The sequence below is a fragment of the Lynx rufus genome, unplaced genomic scaffold (genome assembly GCF_022079265.1).
Source record: "Lynx rufus isolate CCGP_SWC_20201006 ecotype Redwood Valley unplaced genomic scaffold, mLynRuf1.p SCAF_1, whole genome shotgun sequence".
In the NCBI taxonomy this organism is placed as follows: Eukaryota; Metazoa; Chordata; class Mammalia; order Carnivora; family Felidae; genus Lynx; species Lynx rufus.
The window spans coordinates 11,800,189-11,824,817 of NW_025814823.1; the positions used below are offsets into that span (position 1 = coordinate 11,800,189).

The 24,629-nt window shown below is 33.0% G+C and overlaps 1 protein-coding gene across 6 annotated transcripts in view; it reads left to right on the top strand.

Moving 5' to 3' along the window:
* PDS5B (PDS5 cohesin associated factor B) overlaps window positions 1–24,629 on the top strand; it is a 194,157-nt gene that overhangs the window by 103,735 nt on the left and 65,793 nt on the right. For all 6 annotated transcript variants that reach the window (XM_047078747.1, XM_047078710.1, XM_047078735.1 and 3 more), the window contains exons 11-18: window positions 965–1,110; window positions 2,959–3,110; window positions 4,323–4,436; window positions 11,301–11,382; window positions 14,359–14,407; window positions 16,589–16,728; window positions 18,034–18,149; window positions 22,938–23,043. In XM_047078747.1, the coding sequence (XP_046934703.1) occupies window positions 965–1,110; window positions 2,959–3,110; window positions 4,323–4,436; window positions 11,301–11,382; window positions 14,359–14,407; window positions 16,589–16,728; window positions 18,034–18,149; window positions 22,938–23,043 (905 nt within the window). The remainder of the gene's footprint in view (window positions 1–964; window positions 1,111–2,958; window positions 3,111–4,322; window positions 4,437–11,300; window positions 11,383–14,358; window positions 14,408–16,588; window positions 16,729–18,033; window positions 18,150–22,937; window positions 23,044–24,629) is intronic.

A 24,629-nucleotide genomic window follows, 5' to 3' on the forward strand; every position in this document is an offset into this window, starting at 1 on the left:
CTACCTATCTATTTATTTATTTATTTTTAAGCAACGTATTGTCTTTCTCATTTTTGGAAATAGTTCCTTTTAGGGAATGCTTAAGGTGAAATTGCTTAAGACCAGAGTAGTGGTTTTATAGGTGTTTGCAGTGTAATTATTTGCTAAACTATCAATTTATAGGGAAGTAAATCCATTTATAGTCATAAGCACTATTTGCTGCGTATAGCCATGGCTATGTGTATTACTCCAAATCCAAGCAATGAAATTTTAGCTTGCTGGTCTTATAAGAAAAAGCTGAATAATGTTTGGGGTTTTTTGCTCAGTTGTAGTATCTCTTTCTTAAGCCTCATGTAGCATTACTGAAGAGTGTTAATTTTTTCTTTCAGCTTTCTCAGTGCCAGATCTGAACTGCAATGTTTTTGACTTTAAGATCTTCCTCCAGCCACTCCTAATTGTTAAATGTTTAATTTCTTCTGTGTTCCTTTTGGCTTTTCTTAGTTCAGTCAGATGAACTTGCCTTGTGGTATTTCCTATAATCCTGTTTCTTGGTGACTGGTATCTTAATTTTGTTCTTTTAGAAACCTTAGGTTTTCCATAGTTAAGGGATAGAAACGTGAATACTCTAACCTTTTCCTAGTAGGTCCATTTGACTTGAATATTTTAAACATTGAAACAAAAAACAAGTGAGATATTTAAAGTTATTATACTTCTTACTTCATTTATATGGTTTAATTAATGAGGTTAGGAATTCCTTAATACACTACCCTGTTCCCCTGCTGCTCAACCCTACTTGGTTGCATGTAAACTACTCTATTTTGACTGAAGGACTGACCTTCATTTCTACTCCCCTCCCTCCACTACTCTTAATTTTCTTGAAACATTGAACCCTCTACTTAGGTTTTGCTTTTGTTGTTTTATACAACTTTTAAAAATATTTTAATTGTTAAAGTTCCATTTTAATCAATAAAATTTTATCTTTCAGAGTATCTTAAAGTGAGGTCACATGACCCTGAGGAAGCTATTAGACATGATGTTATCGTGTCTATAGTTACAGCTGCTAAAAAGGATATTCTTCTGGTCAACGATCACTTACTTAACTTTGTGAGAGAAAGAACATTAGACAAACGGGTGAGTAGGAATAATAATTAGTAGTAGGCTTTCACTTTGAATACTTGAAGTTTAATAGTATTTCATTTGAAAATACAGAGATTTAAGTGTAATTAATTAACCCTTTTTGAGGGGGTCATTTTAATATTTATGAGGTTTTATTTTTTGTTACATTAAATTTTGTTAGTTTTTTAAGTTGAGATTATTTATTCTCATCCTAAAAGTGAGATGGCTCTAAATGGTAGTCAGGTGTTTTAGCCTGGACACTAGTTTTAATCAGTGACTTGTAAAGGGCCTTAATAACTGACACAGCTTTCTTATATTGTTGGCTCTCTTTTCTTTTTCCTTTCCTATCGGTATCAGTTAATAGTTCTTTAGCTGGTGGTATTATAATTTCTGTGGAATAGAAAATAACACGTTTTCAACTTGGTAAAGCTATACCTAGTAGAGCAGCATGCTTCTAGCTTATCTTCTGTGATCCTAAACCCTTTCTTCTTGAGTGAGCACCTACTAGCTCCACTCAGCAATCATTGGCTTCTTTAGGTAAATACTTTACATCATTTTAATAGTCGCTGATACGGTTGATTTTGCCATCTTCACTTAATAATGCTCACTTTGATAATGCTGGTTGTGGGTGAAGTACAGATGGTCAGGAATTGCATGGTTTTCCCTCCAAATCTATAGATATTTGGAACAACTTATTTTAACTAATAAATTTAGACTTTTCTTTATTGAATATTTCATAGGGGTATTAATGAAAATGCCAAAAGGTGTAAAGAAGGAAAAGGAGATTTGCATCATGGTAGGCTAACTGCCTTCTAAGTATTCAAGTAGTCTTTCTCTTAGACTTGGAATTTAAACTAAGTGTCTATGTGTTGTTGGGATCACATATATGCACATAATTTTTGATAATCATGTTGTATTCATCGTAGGGCTACTTGGTTCAGTCATATAAATATTAATTGGATACCAAAAAGTAATTGAATATATTTATGTACTTGGTAGTATTAGAATATACTCTGTCTTTTAAATTCTCCTTAAAGCAGCAGTTTGGGGCATTAGAGTTAAGATAGAGAATTAGGAAGTTTCTACAGATAAATTGAATTCCCACTTTATGAGTAAGTCTTTTGATGTATATTGGTGGATGGATGAGATAAACCAAGGGAAGAATATCACTATGAATGACAGACTGCAAAGGAGAAAAAAGTGGATGATCTGATCTGTGCAGTTTCATGAAGTTCTAAACATTACATCCTGATTGTAGTGCTGTGTTTGTGTAAAATTAAAGGATAAACTCATTCCAAGATAAGCAGTATTAGATATACTATAGCAAATAAATACTTAAAAAAATAGTTGAATACATTCCTTTTACACCTGAACTTGATTCTCAAATACACAAAATGAACCAAGTGGCTTCATATTTAGCATTTGATAAAACCAGCATCATGTACCTTTAATTGAAGTATGATTAATATATACCATAAACTGGAAAAAGTGTATAAGGGATAGGTCACAATTAATTCAGTCTTTGCCTTTTAAAATTTGGTAACACGTTTTCTCTCACCAATTGTAAGTGACTTTATGTAGATTGTGATTAACTTTTATTTTTTAGGTGTAGGCAGTGGGTTTAAGATATTAAAACATTAAAATTCTTTATACATGTTGCTATCTCTGTACTTTTCATAGTAGATATATTAAAATGATAGTTGTGTTTTTTTCATAGTCATTATAAATCGATATCCAGTATCTGAGGATTGATGAAAATGTATTGTGTAAAGTAACTAACTTAAAAATAAGAAAACAGACTTTCCTGAAGTATAACGGGAGCATTTTTAAATTATAAGAAAACATTTTTGTTTTTACTTTAAGTGGAGGGTACGCAAAGAAGCCATGATGGGACTTGCCCAAATTTATAAGAAGTATGCTTTACAATCAGCAGCTGGAAAAGATGCTGCAAAACAGATTTCATGGATCAAAGACAAACTGCTACATATATATTATCAAAATAGTATTGATGATCGGTAAGTTAACGACACTGGGTAAAATATCTGGTGTTTGTGTTGTATTTAACTGTTGTTGAAACGCTGTTTTAGGCAAACTGTTTTCTTTATAACTTGAAACTCTCTTCTCAGTTTTTACTGCAAATTAAAGATAGTGACTAGTTTTCCTCCCACCAAAGCCATAAATGAAGCAGTAAGGTACATATGACTTTAGGGATGGATACAGCTTTTATGTTCATTTTTGTATACTGTTTTTGAAGAGTAATACTTAAAAGTAGAAATGTGTGTAATTTAAATTTTATTTCATAAGTAATTTTTCAAATAACATTTTTTTCAAATAAATGAAAATAAACCCTTTGGATTATAGATAGTTTTAATAAAAAGTTTGTACTCAAGCCTAAAAAGACAGGTTATAATTTAATATAAAACACATTATCTGAATATAATCTTTGTATTTTTCTATTGCAGCATAAAGTTAGATCTTGTTTGGATCCTAAGCATTTAGTAGTTAATAGATCTGTGATTCCTGCTTGCAGTCTGAATTGATTTCACTTGATTGAATTTATTTTAAATTGCTAGATCCAGATGGTAGTGCCTATAACAGATCAGAATGAGAAAAATAAGAACCAGTGGGCCATCTTACAATTTTATGAGTTACAGGAACTAGAAACTGGGTGTCTTATGTTAACATTATCAAAGAAACTTCGTAGTTATTATTTTTATAAAGTTGAAGTTTTTAGACGTTTTGAGTGTGCAGCAATCATTGTCTGGAGATTTGCATTATTATGAGTTGCTGGTTCTTTTTTTTTTTGTACTTTTAACCAGGTCTTTTTTTCATGATGATTACTGCAGAAACTCAGAAGAAGAATCTTAACAATTTCTTTATAATTTTAACTTAGAGGTGCTTAGAATTTGCCACTTGGAAGGACGTGGCGTGTTTTTTTTTTTTTTTAACGTTTTATTATTCAGATAAGGAAATTGAATCCCTGCTACACATTCACTGTCATGCAGAGGTAGTTATCTTAGCTGGGTATAGGGATGTTGCTAGCACATCCAGCTAAATTGTTTTTTGGCCCCTCTTCTTACAGAAGGAAATCTTTGATTTGGAAATCTCATCTTCATTTTGAAAGCAGAAACTTCTTTTACACATATTCTTTATATGTTTTGGAATTTTATATACAAATTCAATACATTAAGAAAAGTCATTACAGTACCTTCTCTTTGTTTTTGTAGATTGCTTGTTGAACGGATCTTTGCTCAATACATGGTTCCCCACAATTTGGAAACTACAGAACGGATGAAATGCTTATATTACTTATATGCCACACTGGATTTAAATGCTGTGAAGTATGTTTCAAATGTCAAATTTTGTTCTTATCCTCTTTTGCAATGTATTTTATGGGGGAAAATCACAACTGTATTTTTAAATGTTAACAATTTATGTAATAAAAATACTGTTTAATTAGTCAGACACAATAAAATATTTGGTTCTCTTTTCAGAAGGTACTGCTGTCAATATGAGATTAACAAGGATTTTTGTAAGCAATTTAAAAATAGAGCTGACTGGCATGGAATCTTTCAGGATTTGATTCCCACCACCCCCCTCACACCCCCCATCCCCCGCCCAGACATTTATATTGTTGTTTCAAGAAGGATGGATGTACCTTTTTTATTTTTTTCCTTAAGGCATTAAGAAGGTCCATACTGAGAAAATCCTACCACCTTATTTTGACCTGATACTAATTTGAATTTTGCAGTGGGGCAGTAGGGAACATATTTTTGTGCTGCATAGCCTCAACATAGTGTTATAGTTTGGCATATGGGTAAGCACAAATACATTTTTATGACCTCTTTCATTCAGAAAATACTTTGGATTGCCTTTGTAGGGAGTTGAAATTTTGGACATGGAAGAGACATTGCTAATTGAATCACACTGAGGGTTAGGAAATTGAGGCCTTGAGATTGATTTGCTTGAGGCTTTAGAAAATGTAGATCCTTTGCATTCCAGCAAATGTAGTTACAAGTATAGGGGATTAAATGTTTAGAAATTGGAAGTCTAAGGAGCTGTATAAATTTTCACTTTTACCTCTGCTTAATGGGGCTTTTGACTTCATTTCCTCCATGGAAATTATTATATGTGCTATTTATGTCTTTCATAGAAACGTTGAGGAAAAGGTTGTAGACGGGGGAAATTTAATTTCTTAATACCTCCTGTATTTCAGGCAGAAGAGTATTATCAGTGGCTGTTTTTGTGCTATAACAGCAGAATTGAGTAGTTTCAACATAGATTGGCCCACAAAGCTTAAATATTAAATAAAATATTTATTATCTGGCCTTCTGTAGAAAAGCTTGCCAGCGCCTCATGTAAATGATATTTTTCCTGTTTTTCACATGAGGAACTGAATCCCAGAGAGGTCAGTTAACTTGCACAAAATCACACAAGTGGTAAGAGACAAAGTCAGGATTTGAACTCTGTTCTGCCTGGTTCCAAAGTTCATTCTTTTTCCACTGCAAACAGTCAAATATTTACTACCATATTTTGTTGATTTTGAAACCTAAAATTGTCATATGCTAACATTTTTAGACTCAGAGTTTATCCTCTTCTTCATGGTGCAATTGAAGGTTTCTTTGAATGAATGAATGACATAAGATATGTATCTTATATCCTATTTGAAACAACCTATGGAAATCACAGTCTGGACTTCTTGACTCAGCTCACCTGTCATTCATGAGTAAAAATGAAAACACTTTCAAACAAAAAATGAGAGTTCTCCACTCATAGATCCAACATGAAATTACTAAAGAATAATAATTTCTTTTGGTAAAAAGGACATTAAATCTAGAAGGAAGGATTAGGATGTAAGAAGCAACAAAATTTTCAAACACTTGTGCAGATCTACATAATGCCTATAAATTAGTCATAATAATAATAACAAAGTTTTCTTGACAAGGGAAGGAGGTGTAGATTAAAGAGTAAGTTGGCATCAGGGTGTCTGTGTTGCTTAGTCGGTTAAGTGTCCAGCTTCAGCTCACGTCGTGACCTCGTGGTTCCTGAGTTTGAGCCCCGCATTGGGCTCTCTGCTGTCAGCACAGAGCCTGCTTCAGATCCTCTGTCCCCCTCTGTCTCTGCCTCTCCCCTGCTTGCACTGTCTCTCAAAAAAAGGTAAACATTAAAAGAAAAAAACAAAAAAACTTTAAAAAGTAAGTTAGCATCTAGGCTGATATTTAGCCAGCACACACTTCTTGAACAGCATGTCAGCTCTCTCAAGAGTCCCCGGGATCCTCCCTCCGCCTGACTCTCTGCTGTGCCTGGGCACAGCAGAAGGACTGCCTGCTGTTCTGATTGGTTGGTCCTGTGTGTTTGTAAAAAATTTTGAATACTAGGTGGACACTATCCGATAACAGCATGTAGGATGGTAGATAAAATGTTCTACAGTTCTTTTATCACAGAAGAATGAGGACAGACATGTTGATTAATTAAGCTGTGAATTAAGTGTGCGAATTAAAAATTTGAGTTGCCCTAAAAGAATAGAATTAGAACGTATGGCTTCCAAACCCAGAAGGAGCGAGACGGAACTAGTGAAAATTTTAATATGAGAAATGTAAAAAATTAAGAAAAATAATTGTAAATAGAAAACACTAAATAAATAGCAGTTATAAAGCTATATGTATCCAATATTATTTGTCACTTAAATAACAACAATGGTTGATTGAATTAAAAAGTAAAAATGCTGGAGCACCTGGGTGATCTCAAGGTTTGTGATTTTGAGCCCAGCATCAGGTTCTGTGCTGTCAGTGGTCGATGGAGCCCACTTTGTATCCTCTGCCTCCCTTTCTCTGCCCCTCCCCCGGTTGCTGTCTTGCACACATTCTCACTCACTTTCTCTCAAAAATAAACATTTTTTTTTAAAAAGTAAAACTGCCAATCATAAAAGATACACTGAAAAATAATGCCATGGCAAAGTCTAAAGTAAATTCCAGTGTGTGGACCAGTTGATTCTACAAAAATGGTGAGTGAATAGTTAAGTATTTTAACTTAAAACAGATATTTGTAATATTTTTATTTTTTAAAAAAAGTTTATTTTAAAGACAGCGAGCAGGGGAGGTGCAGACAGAGGGAGGAAGAGAGAGAGAATCCCAAGCAGGCTCCATACTGTTAGTGCAGAGCCCAACAGGGGGGCTTAAACCCATGACTCATGAGATCATGACCTGAGTTGAAACCAAGAGATGGACACTTAGCCGACTGAGCCATCCAGGTGCCTTTATAATACTTTTAACATAATTTTTTATTTTAACCAACATTTTGGAATTAACTAACTGTAAATCAAATACTTAACATTTTGTAACTTCTACTTTACATTTGTGATTTCTCCAAAAGTCGTTACATTTATTGTTATGAAATATTCAATGCACACCAAGAAATTGCATTTGGTTTCAAAACAGTAATAAATATATCTGTGAATCCACATCCATCTTGTGAACTCTTCTCTTTTTCGTCCTCCTGTCTTTCACCTAAGGATACTACTAGCCTTAATTATGTATTTTTCATTTCCTTTTAAAAAATAGTCTTATACATATATGTCTATATATATGTCTCTGTCTCTGTATGTCTCTATATATATGTCTCCTTATGTCTCTCTATATGTCTCTCTATATGTCTCTCTATATATGTATGTCTCTATATGTCTATATATATGTATATATATCTATATGTGTCTATATATATGTATGTATGTCTATCCCTTAATAATATTACTTATTTTTGCTTGTTTTTGAACTTTACAAAAGTGGAACGATTGTGGATATAGTCTTCTCTAACTAACCCCCCCCCCCATTTTATTGTGTTCCTAAGATTCATCCAAAATATGTATAGCTTGTTGGTCATTCAATTTCACTGTGGTATTGAATTACATTATGTCATGATGTCATAATTTTATTCTGTTATCTTGTCATTGGCAATTTGAGTCCGTAGAAAGAATGGACATTTGTCTTTCCACTTTTTTTTTTTTTTAAACTAATGCAGATAGTACCACTATGAACAGTTTTCAATTGAGAATACACATGCATAGGTTTCTTTAAGGTATGGTTATAAATGGTTCTCAGATTTGGCTACATGTTGGAATTACTTGAAGAAGGTTTAAACAATACGGACACCTAAATCTCACCTTAAGAGATGGTCATTTAATTTGAAGTGTAGTCTGGGCATTGGGGTTTTTAGAAAAGTGTTTCTGTAGATTTTAGTGGGCAACCAAGGTTTAGAATCACTGATGTATAGCTAGGAGTAGAATTGATGAGTATACACATTTTCAGTATTGTAAACTGGTGTCAGATTATTTTCCAATATGATTATGCTAATTTGTATTCCCATCAGTGGCTTGTAATTTTTTGCATCTTCCTAAACATTATTAGCCATCTTATTTTTTGCAAATCTTTTGAGTCTCAAATTTTATCTTTTTTTTTTTCATTTTCCTGAACAGTAATAATCATTTGCTGAAAGAGCCTATATTTTTTTCTATGATCATGTTCTTCTGGGGAAGACAAAGTACTTAATATGTTTTAAATTTTTGATGTATATCAGTTTTGGGTAAGCCCCTACGTTAACTAAATATCTTCACTAATGAAAAAGAGAACAGAGGGAGGCTTGAGTGCTCTCTAATCCTGGTGTGTGTTGCCACCTCCCCCAAGTTTCCTAGAACAACTGTTAATAACAAAAGTTAGTGGTAGTTTCAGGTGTCCTGGTTGTGATCTCTTTGGTTAGGTTGGCTCTCCTCTCGACCCATTTTTGTACGGCTTCATCTGGTGGGTAATTTGCCAACTGGGAGCAGAATGTTGGAAGGGAGGTTCTCTTCAATATTTGCACAGGTTTCTGACTGCAACCCAATGGTGGCTGTCTTTTTCTTCGAGTTAGTGCAAAACCCTAGTGAGGGGACTCGACAGATGACAACTGTAAGAGTATCTATGCTTTAAGCAAATTTTTCACATTTATGTAGTGACAGAGCTGGAATTCAGGCTCATATGAAATGATACGAGTCTTTATAATAATGTTTCTACTATTTTTTTTTTCTTTTTAAGGACTGTTGAGAAGGGCAAACACAAACATAAATTTGTCTTCGCTGCTTAAGATAATTTTATTAAAGTACTTCAGAGGATGGTTTCCCTAAAAATATATTACAATATAAATTCTTAGTGGTGGTCACTTTTTGATTTAAGCTATAGCCGTAATAGTTTAGAAGGAGATTTAGAATTACTTGAGATTTCATATTTAAAGTAACAAATAACTATAATAGGTAAAATAGTTTCTGTTTTAGTTTAAGTGAAGACAGGTTACAAAATCTAGGCCTGTCAGAAGTTGTAAGTAATAATATAGTGTTAGCAAGTGAGAGACCATTCATTGACTTTGGAGTTCAGGAATAATTTCACAGATGACTGCTCTGTTTCTTTGAAAATTAACTCTTAGCTGTTAGACTTTTACAGCCCTCTGTATACTGGTCATTTTTCTTTTCATATTTACATTCTTAAAACATGCCAATTAAGCTTTTAATTGAAATTTAATAACTTGAAAATAGTATAGTTATTTTAAATTTAACTTCTAAGATACAATGTCCCCAGTACTGTTGGTTTGCCAGTACCATTTTGAGGTGATGACTGTAAAGGAATTTAAGTGTCCACATTTAAACTATTTTACTTCCATAAAGGTATCCAAAGGTATTCTTAAAACCTAGTGTTAAGGAGGAGAATGAAAATTTTTAACAATCGTCTGTCAAAAGAGAAAGGGTGGTTTTATTTTTTAAAAAAATTTTTTTTTTCAAACGTTTTTTATTTATTTTTGGGACAGAGAGAGACAGAGCATGAACGGGGGAGGGGCAGAGAGAGAGGGAGACACAGAATCGGAAACAGGCTCCAGGCTCCGAGCCATCAGCCCAGAGCCTGACACGGGGCTCGAACTCACGGACCGCGAGATCGTGACCTGGCTGAAGTCGGACGCTTAACCGACTGTGCCACCCAGGCGCCCCAAGAAAGGGTGGTTTTATATGCTTCTGTACCGTATTTCTTTTTATGGCAATGCTTCATATGAATGATACTGGAGGGTAATAGATCTATAGAAAATTGGAAACAAAATAATGGAAAGTATTTGGTTTTGGAAAATTCTCTTTTCATATATTAAAATATATGTGGTTTTGAATTCTGTAACGTAATATTTCAATAACATTAGCTGTTCTCTTAGGATTTATGCATATTTTCTTGAGTATGTGTATAGTTTCATTTTAGATTTAAGTTTCTGCCTGAAAACAATAAAAGTATTAAGAGGACATCAAAAATTTTGCCATATAAAAATAGTATTCAAATAATATGTAAATACATGTATGTATGTAATACATATTTATATAACAAACATTTATATATAACATGTAGATACATGTACATGAAATTATATAGTATACATATTTTTACTTATAATATATGGAATATGTTATAGTTGTATATAACATATAAATACCTGGTTTATATAATTTATATAAACATGTTATTTAATTAACTCTGTATACTTCATTCAGACTGTAAACCTCAGTGAGTCCTTAAAAATCTAAACACATAAATTGTACCTCTAAACTGTGAGACTTTGAGGATTAAATAAAACAAGTGAGAAATTGTCATTTTTTAATTTACATCAGTTCGGTTACATATTTTAATCTTATTTAATGACTGTTTACTTATATATAGGTATATATATTTTTTATAATACATAAACGTAATCTGTAAAGTAACATTGTAAATATTTCTGTTGTAGGAAAAAGTATCCCTCGTTCTCTCAGTATTCGCTCTTTTCTGTCTTTGATTCCTTTTTATCCTGCCTACTGTAGGACCTTACTCCATCACGCATTCCTTTATTTCTAAAGGTTATAATCTCAGTAGGTAATTCTTCTACCCTAGTTTACAGACATGTTGTAGTTAATAATAGTTCTTCCCTATTTTTGTACAAACCAAAAAACAACCATTTTCTTTTAATACAAATATTGCTTCCAATGTTCGTGTCTTTTATGTAGGACTCTTCTTTCTCTCCATACATCATCAGTTGCTTAGTCCTGTGAAATTTACCTCGTCTCTCATTTTTTTGTTAATATTTGAACTTGAAAAGCAATATATTTGGAATATTCCAGTAGGATTTTTATTCTGTTTTGTTATTTAAATTGATGTGTTTGTGTTTTTCAGAGCATTGAACGAGATGTGGAAATGTCAAAATCTGCTCCGACATCAAGTAAAGGATTTGCTTGACTTAATTAAGCAACCCAAAGTAAGTTAAATTTAACGAAAAGTTTTTCTTTGACAAGTTTTGTAAAACACCTATATTTTAGTTACTCTTCACCGTTGCTACAGTGTGTTGAAATACCTATTTCTATATGGAACCATTCTACTCGAGAAGCTATGATCTCTAATTTAGAACACTGAAAAAAAAATTTATTTTTATTTTTATTTTTTTTTGAGAAAGTGAAATTTCATGAGCAGGGGAGGGGCAGAGGGAAAGGGGGGAGAGAGACTCTTAAGCAGGCTCCATGCCCAGTGCAAAGCCCCAGCACAATATCTGATGTGGGGCTTGATTTCACCACTGTGAGATCATCACCTGAGCCACCCAGGTGCCCCAGAACACAGAAATTTTTAAGAAATCGATTGCGTAAAACATTTAAAATTTACATTTACTATATTTGTAAAAGATGACACCTAACAGGAAAGAGAATGTACTTCCTTGTACTCAGAATTAAAGTTCTTTTATAGTTTAAAAAAAAAACAAAACAATAACTGTCATTGAAAACATAGAAAATAGAGTAAAACTGCACTCTGTCTTGCCACACTAAAATGTTCCCATCATCTTTGAATAGTCTTGTGGTTTTAGAAAATTTTAGTATCATACAATTTTAGTTAAGTATCTCTATATTTTTACTTAAAATATCACGGTAGTTTTAATGTACTGCTTGATTTTCATAATTATAATTGTGGTATTCACTCAGTTGATGTATTTTATTTTTTGAAATTTTACAGTGATTCTAGTTTTTTCCCCCCTTGAATATTTTTTGAGAATGTTGTATATAGGCCTGTAAAAGGTATAATTCATTGAAAAAGCAGTACGTGTGGTCATTTTAAATGACACACATAAGTGACAATATGCTGTTATGTTTTATTTCCTTTCAGTCTATAGTGGAATGCCTCACCACCATCCCCCCCAAAAAACTTCCACAAAACAAAACATATACTGCGTGGTCATAGAACAGAGGTCAATAGAGAGGAGTTGTTTCATGTTAGGGCTAACAGTAATCTCTTTGCTTCTGGTTTATTGAACATAACATAATCTCTTTGATTATTGAGTATATTGAACCTGCTAGAATTACTTTTTTCTTATTATAAATGACTTAAAACTAATATTAGTGTGATTCTGCTATTTCAGTACTTTCTCTGCCAACTAGCAAAATTGGAAAATTCCATTTAAGTTAGTATGCTTCAGCCAGTAAACGTGTGTTTCAGTTAATGTTCTAATGCGATAAGTTAGTGTATTTTAGTTAATAAGCTCTGGATAATGTTCTCCTATTTGCTGTTTAGAGCTGTATTAATTTACTTCCTTTTGGTCAAAGTTGCATGGTTAACCAAAAATATGAGATGTTTTCATGTGCATGTAAATAAAATTATTGCTGATTTTAGGCATTATTGAAGTCATAGTAGCCAAGTAGTATATTAAGTGTGCAGGTCATATGTTGAACAGCATGATGTATGAGACTAATAAAAAAAAATAACTTTGTTCTTGACTTTCACTGTCCTTTTAAAATTTATTTAGTGGGACCTTCTTTTCCCTTGCCGGTTGATAACAAGTTGGGAGGGTCTTATAATTTCATTCTCATGTGAAATAACAAAATATAGTCTCAATTCAGTTAAAATGTTTTAATGTCTTCTACCTAGTGGAATTTTCCTTTAACTTGTCTTAAAATAATTACTGAGTTATCCAGGTTAAAGAGGAAATTCTCATTAATGTGTCAGGTTGAAGAAGAAACCAAATGGAAGATAGTACCTCACTTTATACTGAGAATTATAGTAGACATTATAGAGTTAAGGGTAGAAAAAATTAAAAGCTATATTCCTCTTTTACTAGGAAGACTCTTAGTAATCAGTATGTTTTTTTGCATTTTTCCTTGTTCAGTCTGATAAAGGTAGCTTTTATTCCTATTTAGTTCAGCAGTATAGCCCTTCTTCTCTATTTAACTAAATTTAGATTTGCTCAGTGTCACACAAAGGGACATAATTTCTAGTGTTGTACTTTTGTTGATACTCTTTCCTTTTCATGTGGATCAACTTCTTGAAAGCCCAGCAACACCTGCTTCCCCCAAATTAAACAATAGAATCTTTTGATTCTGGACAGATTTATTCAAATACTTTAAATTCCAAATATTTGGGAATTAACTCTTGAATTCTGTGTTTTGTATCTTACTTTCTCTTAGCAAGCTCCTTCTAACTAGGGATGATTTTTGTATTTTATTTTTTGCCTTCACTCCAGTATTTTTCTGGTTCAGTATATTATACAGAGTTGTTGAATGACACCTTTAAAAAAAAACAACACTAACTTGATGCATTGAATAACTAGCACCTTTAGAAACATTTTTTACACATACGACTTTACAGACTGTATTACATGAAGCACAATATGGTGACACGTTGATTTACTGAAATAATGTTCATACAGCAAATAAACAGCACTCTTGGAAGAATCTTTTGTACATGTCAGTGGCGTTTTTGTAATGGTCTATATCTAGTTCTTCCCCATAAGCTGCATGACTATGCCTTACAGTCCTCTGGCTTAAAAATTTTAGGAAGGCCTTAAGTCAACCGGCATTATATCCTTATCAACTTTTTGTTTGAGATAAGCTTAAAAACTTGAAAACCAGGTTATTTTATTCCTTTTCTAATCTAAGTTGCCCTGTTCTTTCACTACTAAAGAAAGCAAAATCTCTCCCTGTTTCTAAAGGTTGGTACAACAGTCTTTGTTTGTTTGTTTGTTTGTTTGTTTGGAGGCTGACCAAACAGGGTGAGGGAAGAGATGGTGACAACAGAGCATTCACTTCCACTTTCATCCACTTTGTGGAGTTTGAACCTAGTTCAAGAAGGAGCTCACAGTGGTGGTGGTCAGGGTGTGGGCCTGGAACATTAGTAGGTTATTCTCTAATTTTCTGAAGGGTATGATGAAGATTATTAGGAAATACTAATTTTGCGTTTTTTGTGTGATTTACAGACAGATGCCAGTGTCAAGGCCATATTTTCAAAAGTGATGGTTATTACAAGTAAGTTATTTCAGATATTATATGTAAAATTGAAGGTTTAATTGAAATATTTGTTTTTGATAATTTGTTTTCATGGAGTTCCACTTTAGGCTCTGATAATACAGGAAAAGAGTCAAGTGTTTTTGATTGTTGTTTAACAGACAACTCAGCTTCAGCTTTTCTTGTTCTCTGATTCTCATTTATTTTGCTACACAGAATTTTTCTTTTTCTTTTGTGTGTTGGAATGAACAAATGCTGGAGAAAGGATTTATTATATAAATATGTTTTGGGGAATTCGTTCAAATTATTGCATAACCTTGCTGTGAAAACTGAATCTTTTCCTTGGTGTTGCTTGCTTTAATGTGAATCTGTCTGAAGCTAATTTCATTCTGAGCCAAAATTTAGAGGAAAGGGTATACCTAATAACCACAAAAGAGCTTCTTTGGGGGAAAAAAAAGTACTGGTTTGCTTTTTTGCTTTCAGTGATTTCAAATAAAATGTTACTGCACTTGACAGTAAATACAAAAGGATTGTGTGGCACATCTCCTTTGTTCAGTGCAAGGATAGGGCAGTGTAGCTGTTTCTGTATGGCAGTTGCTTTTCCACCCGCCTCAGAGATCACTGTGTAGCGTAGCACACGGACAGACTGAAAATCAGGTAATGCTTCTGCTGAGTTTCCACTTGGTAGTAGTGAACAGATTTATCTTAGATGGATTTCTGAGATGTTAACAAATATTTCAAGCTGTGTGTGGAAGTAATGCTCAGGTTCTGAAGAGAACAGTAACCTAATTAACTGAATTTTAGACTAAGTGATAGGATTTTTGGCATGAGTACGGGTTTAAGACCAAAGTATCTTTTAGTTTGGGGCAGTTAAACATAAATTAGTTTTCAGTCTCTTTGGATAACCTTAAAGCAAGTGATTTTCTGGTATTGGTTTTTAATAACTATTTCCTCAGTAGTTTGGCTGTGGTGCTATCTCTTAAAAGGAGATATCTCCTATATTTTTTCTATATTTTACCCCTGTTTTCCCAAATTCTGTTCTGAGGAATGCTGGTATCTTGAAGGTGTTAATAGTACTGTTAGAAAAAAGGGTTCCATGGTCAAGTATGTTTGTAGAATGTTGAAATACAGGTTTTTTGTTTCCTCCCTCTTTTCTAGCTCTGTCTCCTCCTCCCCCATTTCCCATTTCCCTCTTACCTCATTCTCATTCTTTTTGTTTCTTAAATGGTAGATTTTATTGTAGCCTTTAATACGATACTTACACATTATGGAGGGGCTGTAAAGTTATATTGTCCAAAATTATTTGAAGACACTACAGTAGATTTTTTTTGTATTATAGAAACATGAAAAAGTCAGATAGTCAAGTATTAATAATTAATATAAAAGTATTAATAGTCAAGATTAATAGATCCTCATTGATTTAGCCAAGACTTGAAATGGAATTTCAAAGTTGTATATGAACTTAAAGACTGCATTCATGTTTTAAGATTTAGTTGAGTTTCTACAACTTTTATTACAGTCTGTGGTTCTGTATTATAATTTCTGTTTTTAGAAGTATCCTAGTCTGGTCCTCTGTAACATTTGTGAATAATTAAAAAAAAATAGACACTAGGATTAGCATTTTACTAGCTTTCATAAGTGTTTTAATACATGGAAAAGTTAGGAGAGTAGTATAAAAAATCATCTTTGATTCTATCAGGACTCATCCTTTCTCATGCAATCATAACATCCAGCAGCAATACCTGAAACTGTTACTCAGTGTGTGTCATCGACAGATAGCCATGTGTATATGAACCGGATGGTTTTAACAGTAACTCAGTATAGGAGAATAGTTTCTTAAAGGTGAAACTTACTGATCTCTTTCTGTGAGTTACAAGAGAACAGTATACACAACAAACTCGAGACAGTAATAAATTGGTATCTTCAGGTGGACATGTAATGCCCTTAAATATTATAAGGGGTATTTAGAGTCAGTTCAGTCTTTCCCTACCAAGATGTTTCTTCATAGTGTTCTTGTTTCCTATTTCTAGAAAGCAGAATTTAGGGAAAATTGACTACTGAGGTTGATCCACAATTTCTAATTAAAATTAACAGAATTTGTAAATTAGGATTATTAAAGTAATAAGAATGAAGAATGTTGATCTTCTGTTAGTTTGAGAAATTTCTGAAATAGCATTTTAATTGGATTTTAATTGATTGAAGGAAATTTGCCAGATCCTGGTAAGGCTCAGGATTTCATGAAGAAGTTCACACAGGTGTTGGAAGATGATGAGAAAATAAGAAAACAGCTGGAAGTACTTGTTAGTCCAACATGCTCCTGCAAGCAGGCTGAAGGCTGTGTGGTAAGGGAAGACGATTAGAAGAGCTAATGTTTCAAGAAACCCTCACATCTTTTTTTGACCCTTTTTATAAAATAATTTATATTTGTTGGGTAAAATTTAGAAAATATCACAGAAATGACAATACAGATAAACTGTAACCCCCGTGTAGAGACAATTGCTGTTAATACTGTAGGATGTATCTTCCAAAATAAGATATTATCTGTACAGCTTTGTGCATTTTACTTTTTTTTTATTAGTTTTTTACAGCATTAATAGCAACATAGCATACCATTGAATTGAACAATCCACTTATGTTACACATTGAGATTTTTTTCCCCAGTTTTTGTTTAAAGAACACTTTAATATCTTTATAGCTAAATCATTTTACACAGCCTTGATTATTTCTTTAGGATAGATTCAGTGTTGGATTCTGTCATTGTTGGAAAGAAGCAAAACTCAAAACATAATTATTTTGGTGGGATTTGTAGTCGTGGTTCCTGGTCATTTGACCATTTTTTTTCTCCTTGGGCATGTTAGCCATTTATGTTTTTTTGTGTATTGTATGTTTTTAATCTTTGCCTATGGAATGACATTTATCTTTGTCCTATTGATTTGTTAATCATATATGTTAATTAAGCTGCAAATAATTATCTGTCATTTATAGTCTACCCTTCCGTTTTGATTTTGATGTTCTTTATATACCATAGTTTTATTTTTATCTAGCTAAGTCTATCAGCAGACTCTTTAAGGTGTTTGCCTTTTGTGTCCTGCTTTCAAAACCCCATTCTATCGCAAGTCAATGAAAATATTTACTGATGTAAGGATTTCTCAGTCTGTTGCCAGTGCATCTTCCGAGAGGTTTTTAATAAAGAGAAAACGATGATTCTTGTCTCCACCCCAGATTGACTAATCTCCTCAGTGAGGTCCAAGAATCTATAGTTTTAACAAGCTTCCTTGATTATATTACTCTCTGAAGTATTTATCTCCACTGACCCTTGGTTTTATTCTTTTGTACTTGTTCTATCTTTTTGGAATTTTTTTGGTATAGAGTATGAGATAGGGATCTGTCTCTTTATTCTGTATGTCTGTTCAGTTATTTCAAAACAGTATATTGAATAATCCATCTTTTTCCTGTTAGTTGAAATGTTACCTCTCTCATATGCAAAATTCTTAGTTTTGTTTGCTCAATTCATGCAATTCCTGTTGATTTTCTTATTCCAATACCAGTATTGCATGATTTTAATTACTTTAGGTCCTAAACATTTTAATGTGATGTATTTATTTAAACAAATTTTTGTAATATTTAAAAAAAAATCTACCTTACAGCGTGAAATAACTAAGAAGCTGGGCAACCCCAAACAGCCTACAAATCCTTTCCTGGAAATGATCAAGTTTCTCTTGGAGAGGATAGCACCTGTGCACATAGATACTGAATCTATCAGGTATTTGTATATAAAAATACTAAATTTTCATTACTATTCATTCATTCATACTTCAGTCAGTTGCTTTTGAGTACCTGCTATACACAAGGCACTTAACTGTGTAGATTTTTTGTATATGTAAAATGGCTATATACGAATCTATATATGTCTGTACATCTGTCTGTTCATATATATGTGTGTGTAATGTATGTGTACACACTGATCTGTACATATCTGTGTATATTTATCTTGTTATTTATTTTAATGTTAAATATTACTTGCATTTAGATGAGAAAATGTCATTTTAAGCCTAGTTTCTGTTACCAGTATACCAGGAATTACTCTTTTTAGGTAGCTTGAATAGGATAAGTAATGCAGACAACTTGTAATTATGCCCTCAGGAAAAGAAAATTAGGTGAATATGTTGTAAAGCAGTATATGACGCATTTTCACAGATATTTGAGAACGCAAAGTGTTATTTTTAAAACAATACTCACTTCCGCTTATATATCACCTAACTGTGACATCTTGGAAAATACTTTTCTTTTTATGACTGTATTCCCTTAGGTAAAATGTTTTGTTTTTTTTTTTTTTTAAACATTTTCCTAAAATGTTTCAACTGGTTGAGAAAAGAAAGCACTTATAGAATGTGTGTGTGTGTGTGTATGTGTGTATATACACACACATACACGCATACATACATTCATTACATTCTGATTTACTGGTCATCAGTAAATGAGATATATTACAATCTACACTAAATAATACCATCCTGTACTCAGTGAACCCTTTTGGGGGATTTTTTTGTTTGTTTGGGAGGGTAGAAGGTGTAGCTTTTGGACTGTGATCCCCTGCAAAGTAGGGAGACACCACTTTGGATACCCTGTAGTCACTTTGGATTCCTCTTGCATCAGTTTTCATTTGAAGAAGGGTTTCTATGGTTTTAAAACAAAAAAATCAGACCCCTCTATATTAGTACTGAATCAGACTGAAACTCCTTATTTAAGTAAATAATCTCATGCTTTCTATACTCAAGGCAATGCTAGTTACATACTAGCAAACCATACTTTTTGTTTTTCATTAACCCTCTGTTTGGTAATGGAATAAAGAGTTTTAGCTGAGAGATTATATTATAGTTTCATAAAATTAATGCAGACAGTGTTCAGAAGACTCAAGGATTTCTCTAAGAGAGTAGTATTTGACCTAAGAGGAAGAATGTGTAAGATTATGTTTTTATGGAGGTGGGAGAAAGAATATTCTAGGCACTGAGCTAGCTGGATAGGAAAAAAAAAAAAGGATATTTAGGAAATGATTGCCATCCATTTAAACTATAGTGTGGAAAGGTATAGAAATATTATGAGATAATGCTAAAAAGAGTTGGGATCAGATTGTGGAAAGCATTTAAGGTATAACTTTAGAGCTTTTACTTTAGTCTGTTGAGAACAGTGGATGATTAATGATGGGTAGGAGGAAGGAAGTAGAAGAGATAGACCGTAAAGTGTTATAAATTTTGGATGCTGGTAGTGGAATGGAAAGGAAAGATTATATTTGGGGAAGGTTTTAAAAGAATGGGTCATCTTACCGGAGATGGGAATAAAGTTGAGGAGTCAAGTCTAAGAACTCAAGTTCCAATGAAGCACATAGTAATAACTTTGAAAAGAATTAAGGGAGCTCATGTGCTTCTTACTTGGACATGACCAAAAAGTTCTTTAAAAATCAAGGAAAATTGAGCTTAATGTGAAACTGTGATAATGGATTCTTTCCCTGGGCAAGAGATTGTATAGAAAGAAGTAAAAAGATAAAAAGATCATGGACAGAACCTTGGAATTTTGTTTAACAGTAGAAAAATTACAGGAATGTAAGAACACCAGGTTTTTGTAGTGTTTTGAAAGATAAGTGCGAGAAAGTTTTCACAAATAATGTGTACCATGAACATTCTGACTGAGAATCAAAATAGGTCTTTGGCTTTATTGTCAATAGGTCATAGTGATACAGAAAATATATCAAAACATAAATAACAGTAACAGGTAGTAGCAGTTAGTCCTTATAAAGTGCCTGGGATGATTCTAAATGTTTATCTCTTTTGCTCATTTACTTCTTAACCATATGAGACAAGAAATGTTATCATTTCCAATTTATAGATAAGGAACAGTGAGTTACACAGATGTTGAATAATTTCCCCACTGCTAGGAAGTGGCGAATGACATTGTAACCCAGGAAGTTTGGTTCCAGAGCCCTCTTGGTTAACCATCACACTATATATGTCTCAGATTCCACTCTTAGTCCCCACCAGTAGTCAGTGAGTATCCAATTCACCTAACTCTTCCTGCTAGAGTGGCTATTAACCTTTTTAGTCCTTGCCATTTTACAGGTGAATGATGATCTTCTTTTTTAAAAACAATGTGTCACTAATAAAGTTGAACATTTTTCCCCCCATATATTTCTTGGTTAATTGCTTTTTAAAATACTTTTCTATGAGAGACTTGGAGAAGTTGTCTTTTGCTTATTAGTTGTAAGAATCCTTTATAAAATAAGGCCATTAACTTAGTTCTATTGCCTTTCAAATTTGTATAAATTATATATAATTAAATCTGTCATTTGTTTCCTTTATGATTTTTCTGCCTTTGGTATCATATTAGGTGGTTATGTTTTTTCTGTTTAAATCTTTAATTGGTCTGGAATTCATTTTAGTATAATGTGGAAATAGATATCCATCCTTTAAATGCTAGCTGTATCAATTCCATTTATTGGAAGATTCTTCCCTTCCCAATTTTGATTTGCAATGTTTCCTTATTATAGCATACATTTTTGTATGATTTGGATTCTTAATGAATTTTCAATTTGGTTCCTTTGTCTTCTGAAGGTTTAATGATACTTTTTATCTTGTTGAGAAAGTTCTTTCATCCTCCCCCCACTAAAATTAATTGGCTGTTCCCAAACCTTAATTGATTTTTCCAGTTGAGCCATAGAATGAATCTGTTGAATCTTCTTTACCAAGTTGTGTTGCCCTGATACATTTGTAGATTTAGTGAAAAATGCCATTTGTATAATATTGTGTTCCCATTTTATAAAAAGACTTGTTTTGGTTTTTTTCAAATCCCTGTGCTCCCTTCATATAGTTTTAGAGTTTACACATAGATTCTGTGCATTTATAACTTTTTATTTTATGTATTTTGACTTGTCGTTGTGAATAGATTTTCCCCATCTGTATTTTATAGGTGGCTTTGGCTGATAGAGAAAAGCACTGTTGATTTTTTTGTGTTTTGTTAGTGTCACGTCACTGAACTCTCAGTATTTTTTAATAGTTTTTCAGTTGATTCTCTTTGGTTTTCCAAAGAGGTTGATGCTTTTTCTCACAGATTTTTATATGACTGGCTCTTGTTCTTTGGTTCTTAGCTCAGAAATGCCTTTCCTGACTATGCTGGGTAACGAACTTCACTTCTTGTCTTTGCCTTCTTTCTAATCTTTGTTGTTCCCTGATTATATTTTCTCTGTATTTGTTTACTTATTTTTGGCCTTCCTTCACTAGACTGAGAGCTTCATGCCCTTAATCATGGAAGAAAATAATGAATTTGATTTTGGATAGGTGGTATTTTTCATTCCTGTGGGATGTCTAGGTAAAAACCCTTGAGGCCCCTGAGATAGTTTTATTCGGGATAGTTGGAGCTATGAGACACAGTTAATCAATAGATCAGCCACTAAGAGGTGATAAATTTTAAGGAGACCCTGAAGGGGGACAGATAAATTTGACTCGTAGCTTGAACTTAAATTTGAGTACATAATATTTTTGTAGAAATATAGAGCTACTAAGCATTTTAAGGAACATTGAATAGTTGAATTTTCCTGCTTTTGATACATACTGTGTCTCTACCCTTAGTGTATGTTATGCCTGAAAATGTGAGTGATTATTTTAGATAATTGACATTGCATTATAAATGTTTATTTTAAAATAACAAACTTGTTTTTAGGGGCGCCTGGGTGGCTCAGTCGATTAAGCATCCAACTTCGGCTCAGGTCATGGTCTCGCAGTTTGTGGGTTTAAGCCCTGCGTCGGTCTCTGTGCTGACAGCCTAGAGCCTGGAGCCTGCTTCAAATTCTGTGTCTCTTCCTCTCTCTGCCCCTCCCATGCTCATGCTCTATCTCTCACTGTCTCTCAATAATAAATAAACGTTTAAAAAAAATTTTAAAAAAAATAGCAAACTTGTTTTTAGAAGAAAATTCAAAGCATTTTGTTTCCTTTTTAATCTGTTTTAATTTCTAATGAAGTTTTATTATAGGTCTATTATCTAGGTATTTTTACACCTTTCAGGAACAGGCCTGTGTGTTTCTGGCTCTTAACAACAGTACTGACACATAGTAATATTTGGCAAGTGCTTTTGGCAATATTTTGGCAAGTAATATTTGAAAGTGCTTAATGTTGCCGTTTATCCTTTATTTCAATATACATTGTGGGACTTCTGGAGCAATAATGAATTTTAGATAATTAGAAGACATCTGTTTATGTGTTTAGGCATAGATTTTCCATGGAAAATGCAAGAATAAAAATATAGATAGCGTTAATAAACAGCAAATCAGATAACATTTGGACTTCATTTGAATGGACAGGGGAAAATACTGTTTTGAAAACAAGTGCCTCAAAATACCTATTACAGTTTTTTTGTTTTGCAATAATGTTTGGGAAACAACTATATCAGATTTTTATGTGTTTGGATATGGTCTGTATAGAAAATATTCAGGATTATTTTTCTTAGACATTGCTACTAAAGGCCACTTGAAAATATGACCGTCTTTTTTCCCCTCATACTTTAGTGCTCTTATTAAGCAAGTGAACAAATCAATAGATGGAACAGCAGATGATGAAGACGAGGGTGTTCCAACTGATCAGGCCATCAGGGCAGGTCTTGAACTGCTTAAGGTAAGTATGCATATGGTGAAATGAAGAGCCTAATCAGGTGACTGCCTAATATGTATAGTATATGTTTTGTGTGCTTCAGACTTGCTTCTTAAGTTTATAGAACCTGAAGTAAAATTTTCTCAATCATTTTAGGTCATGTAGAAATGCCTCATTTCCTCTAACATGTACGCTAAATATTTTAAGGTTTAAATTGTATAATATAGCCTAGTATTATTACACTAAAATAGTGCATTATACTTAGAAGTTGTCATCAGGAAGCAAAGATGGAGCCAAGTTCTTCCTAAAACTTCATTTTACCTTTTATTTTGTTAGTTGAAATAAGCTACTGCCTTGTACTTATTACAAAAATACCAGTTAATTGTTGACAACTTAGAAAGTATAAAATTATAAAGAAGAAAACTTTCATAAGCCTATCATACATAAACATTTCTTTTGTTTCCCTTTTAATCTTGAAAACAATGCACACTTTATATAGTTGAGATTAGACTGAGTGTATAGTTTTATATCTTGACTATTTTCCCTCATTAAATTACAAGCATTTTTTTCAGTGGTTTTTAAGATAGTGTTTTTAAGAGTGCCAAAAAACATATCTGATTTATGGCTGTTATTTATTTGATGGATGCGTTTGGGTAAGTTCATTGCCTCCGCTTCCTTATCTGTAATGGAGATAATGATAGCACTTATCTCACAGAACACTAAATTAAACCATGTACGTAAGTTTCTTAGCACAGTGTCTGGCTCATATTAAGAAACATTATTTTTTTTGAAATGGTGATTAGTTCACTTTTGCGGTGTCATAGTATTCCCAACTGTTTCTCTGGATATTTAGATTTTTCTAATTTTATTCTTATAATCACTGCAAAGATAAATATGTCTAAGATCTCTTGCAAATGCCTTTTTTTAAAAAAATCCTGAAATGTAAAGAGAATGATCAGTTTCAAAAATTTTTGATGTATATATTTAGTCGAATTCCTTCACAGAAAAATCATACTCCTATATAATTCCATCAGCAGTGAAGGAAGGTGCCTAACTTATCTTCACAAACATGGAATATTGTAAATTTTAAAGAGATTTGCTAATTTGATAAGTGAAAATAATGTTTTAATTTGTGTAATTATTGCAGTGAGGTATAACTTCCATATGTTAATCATTAGTGTTTTCCTTATGGTGAATTCATTATTTTTTATCCTGTGTTCATTTTCTACTGACATCTCAATTTTTTGTTCTTTTTAAACTGATGTGAGTTTTTTATTTCCTTTGCTTTTTTAGAATTAAAAAAATAAAATGTAATCTATTATATGTAAGTTATAAGGTCTGGTAATGAAGTGAATACAGTGAAAAGTAAATAGGATGCTAACTCAAATAGAGTATTAACAATTCTGTTGAGGGGCACCTGGGTGGCTCAGTTGGTTAAGTGTCCAGCTCTTGATTTCAGCTCAGGTCATGATCTCACAGGTTCGTGGGATCAAGCCCCACATCAGGTTCTGCACTGCGGGCTCTGCGCTGACAGCACAGAGCCTGCTTGGGATTCTGTCTCTCCCTGTCTCTCTACCCCTTCCCCGCTCACTCGTGCACACACAAACACT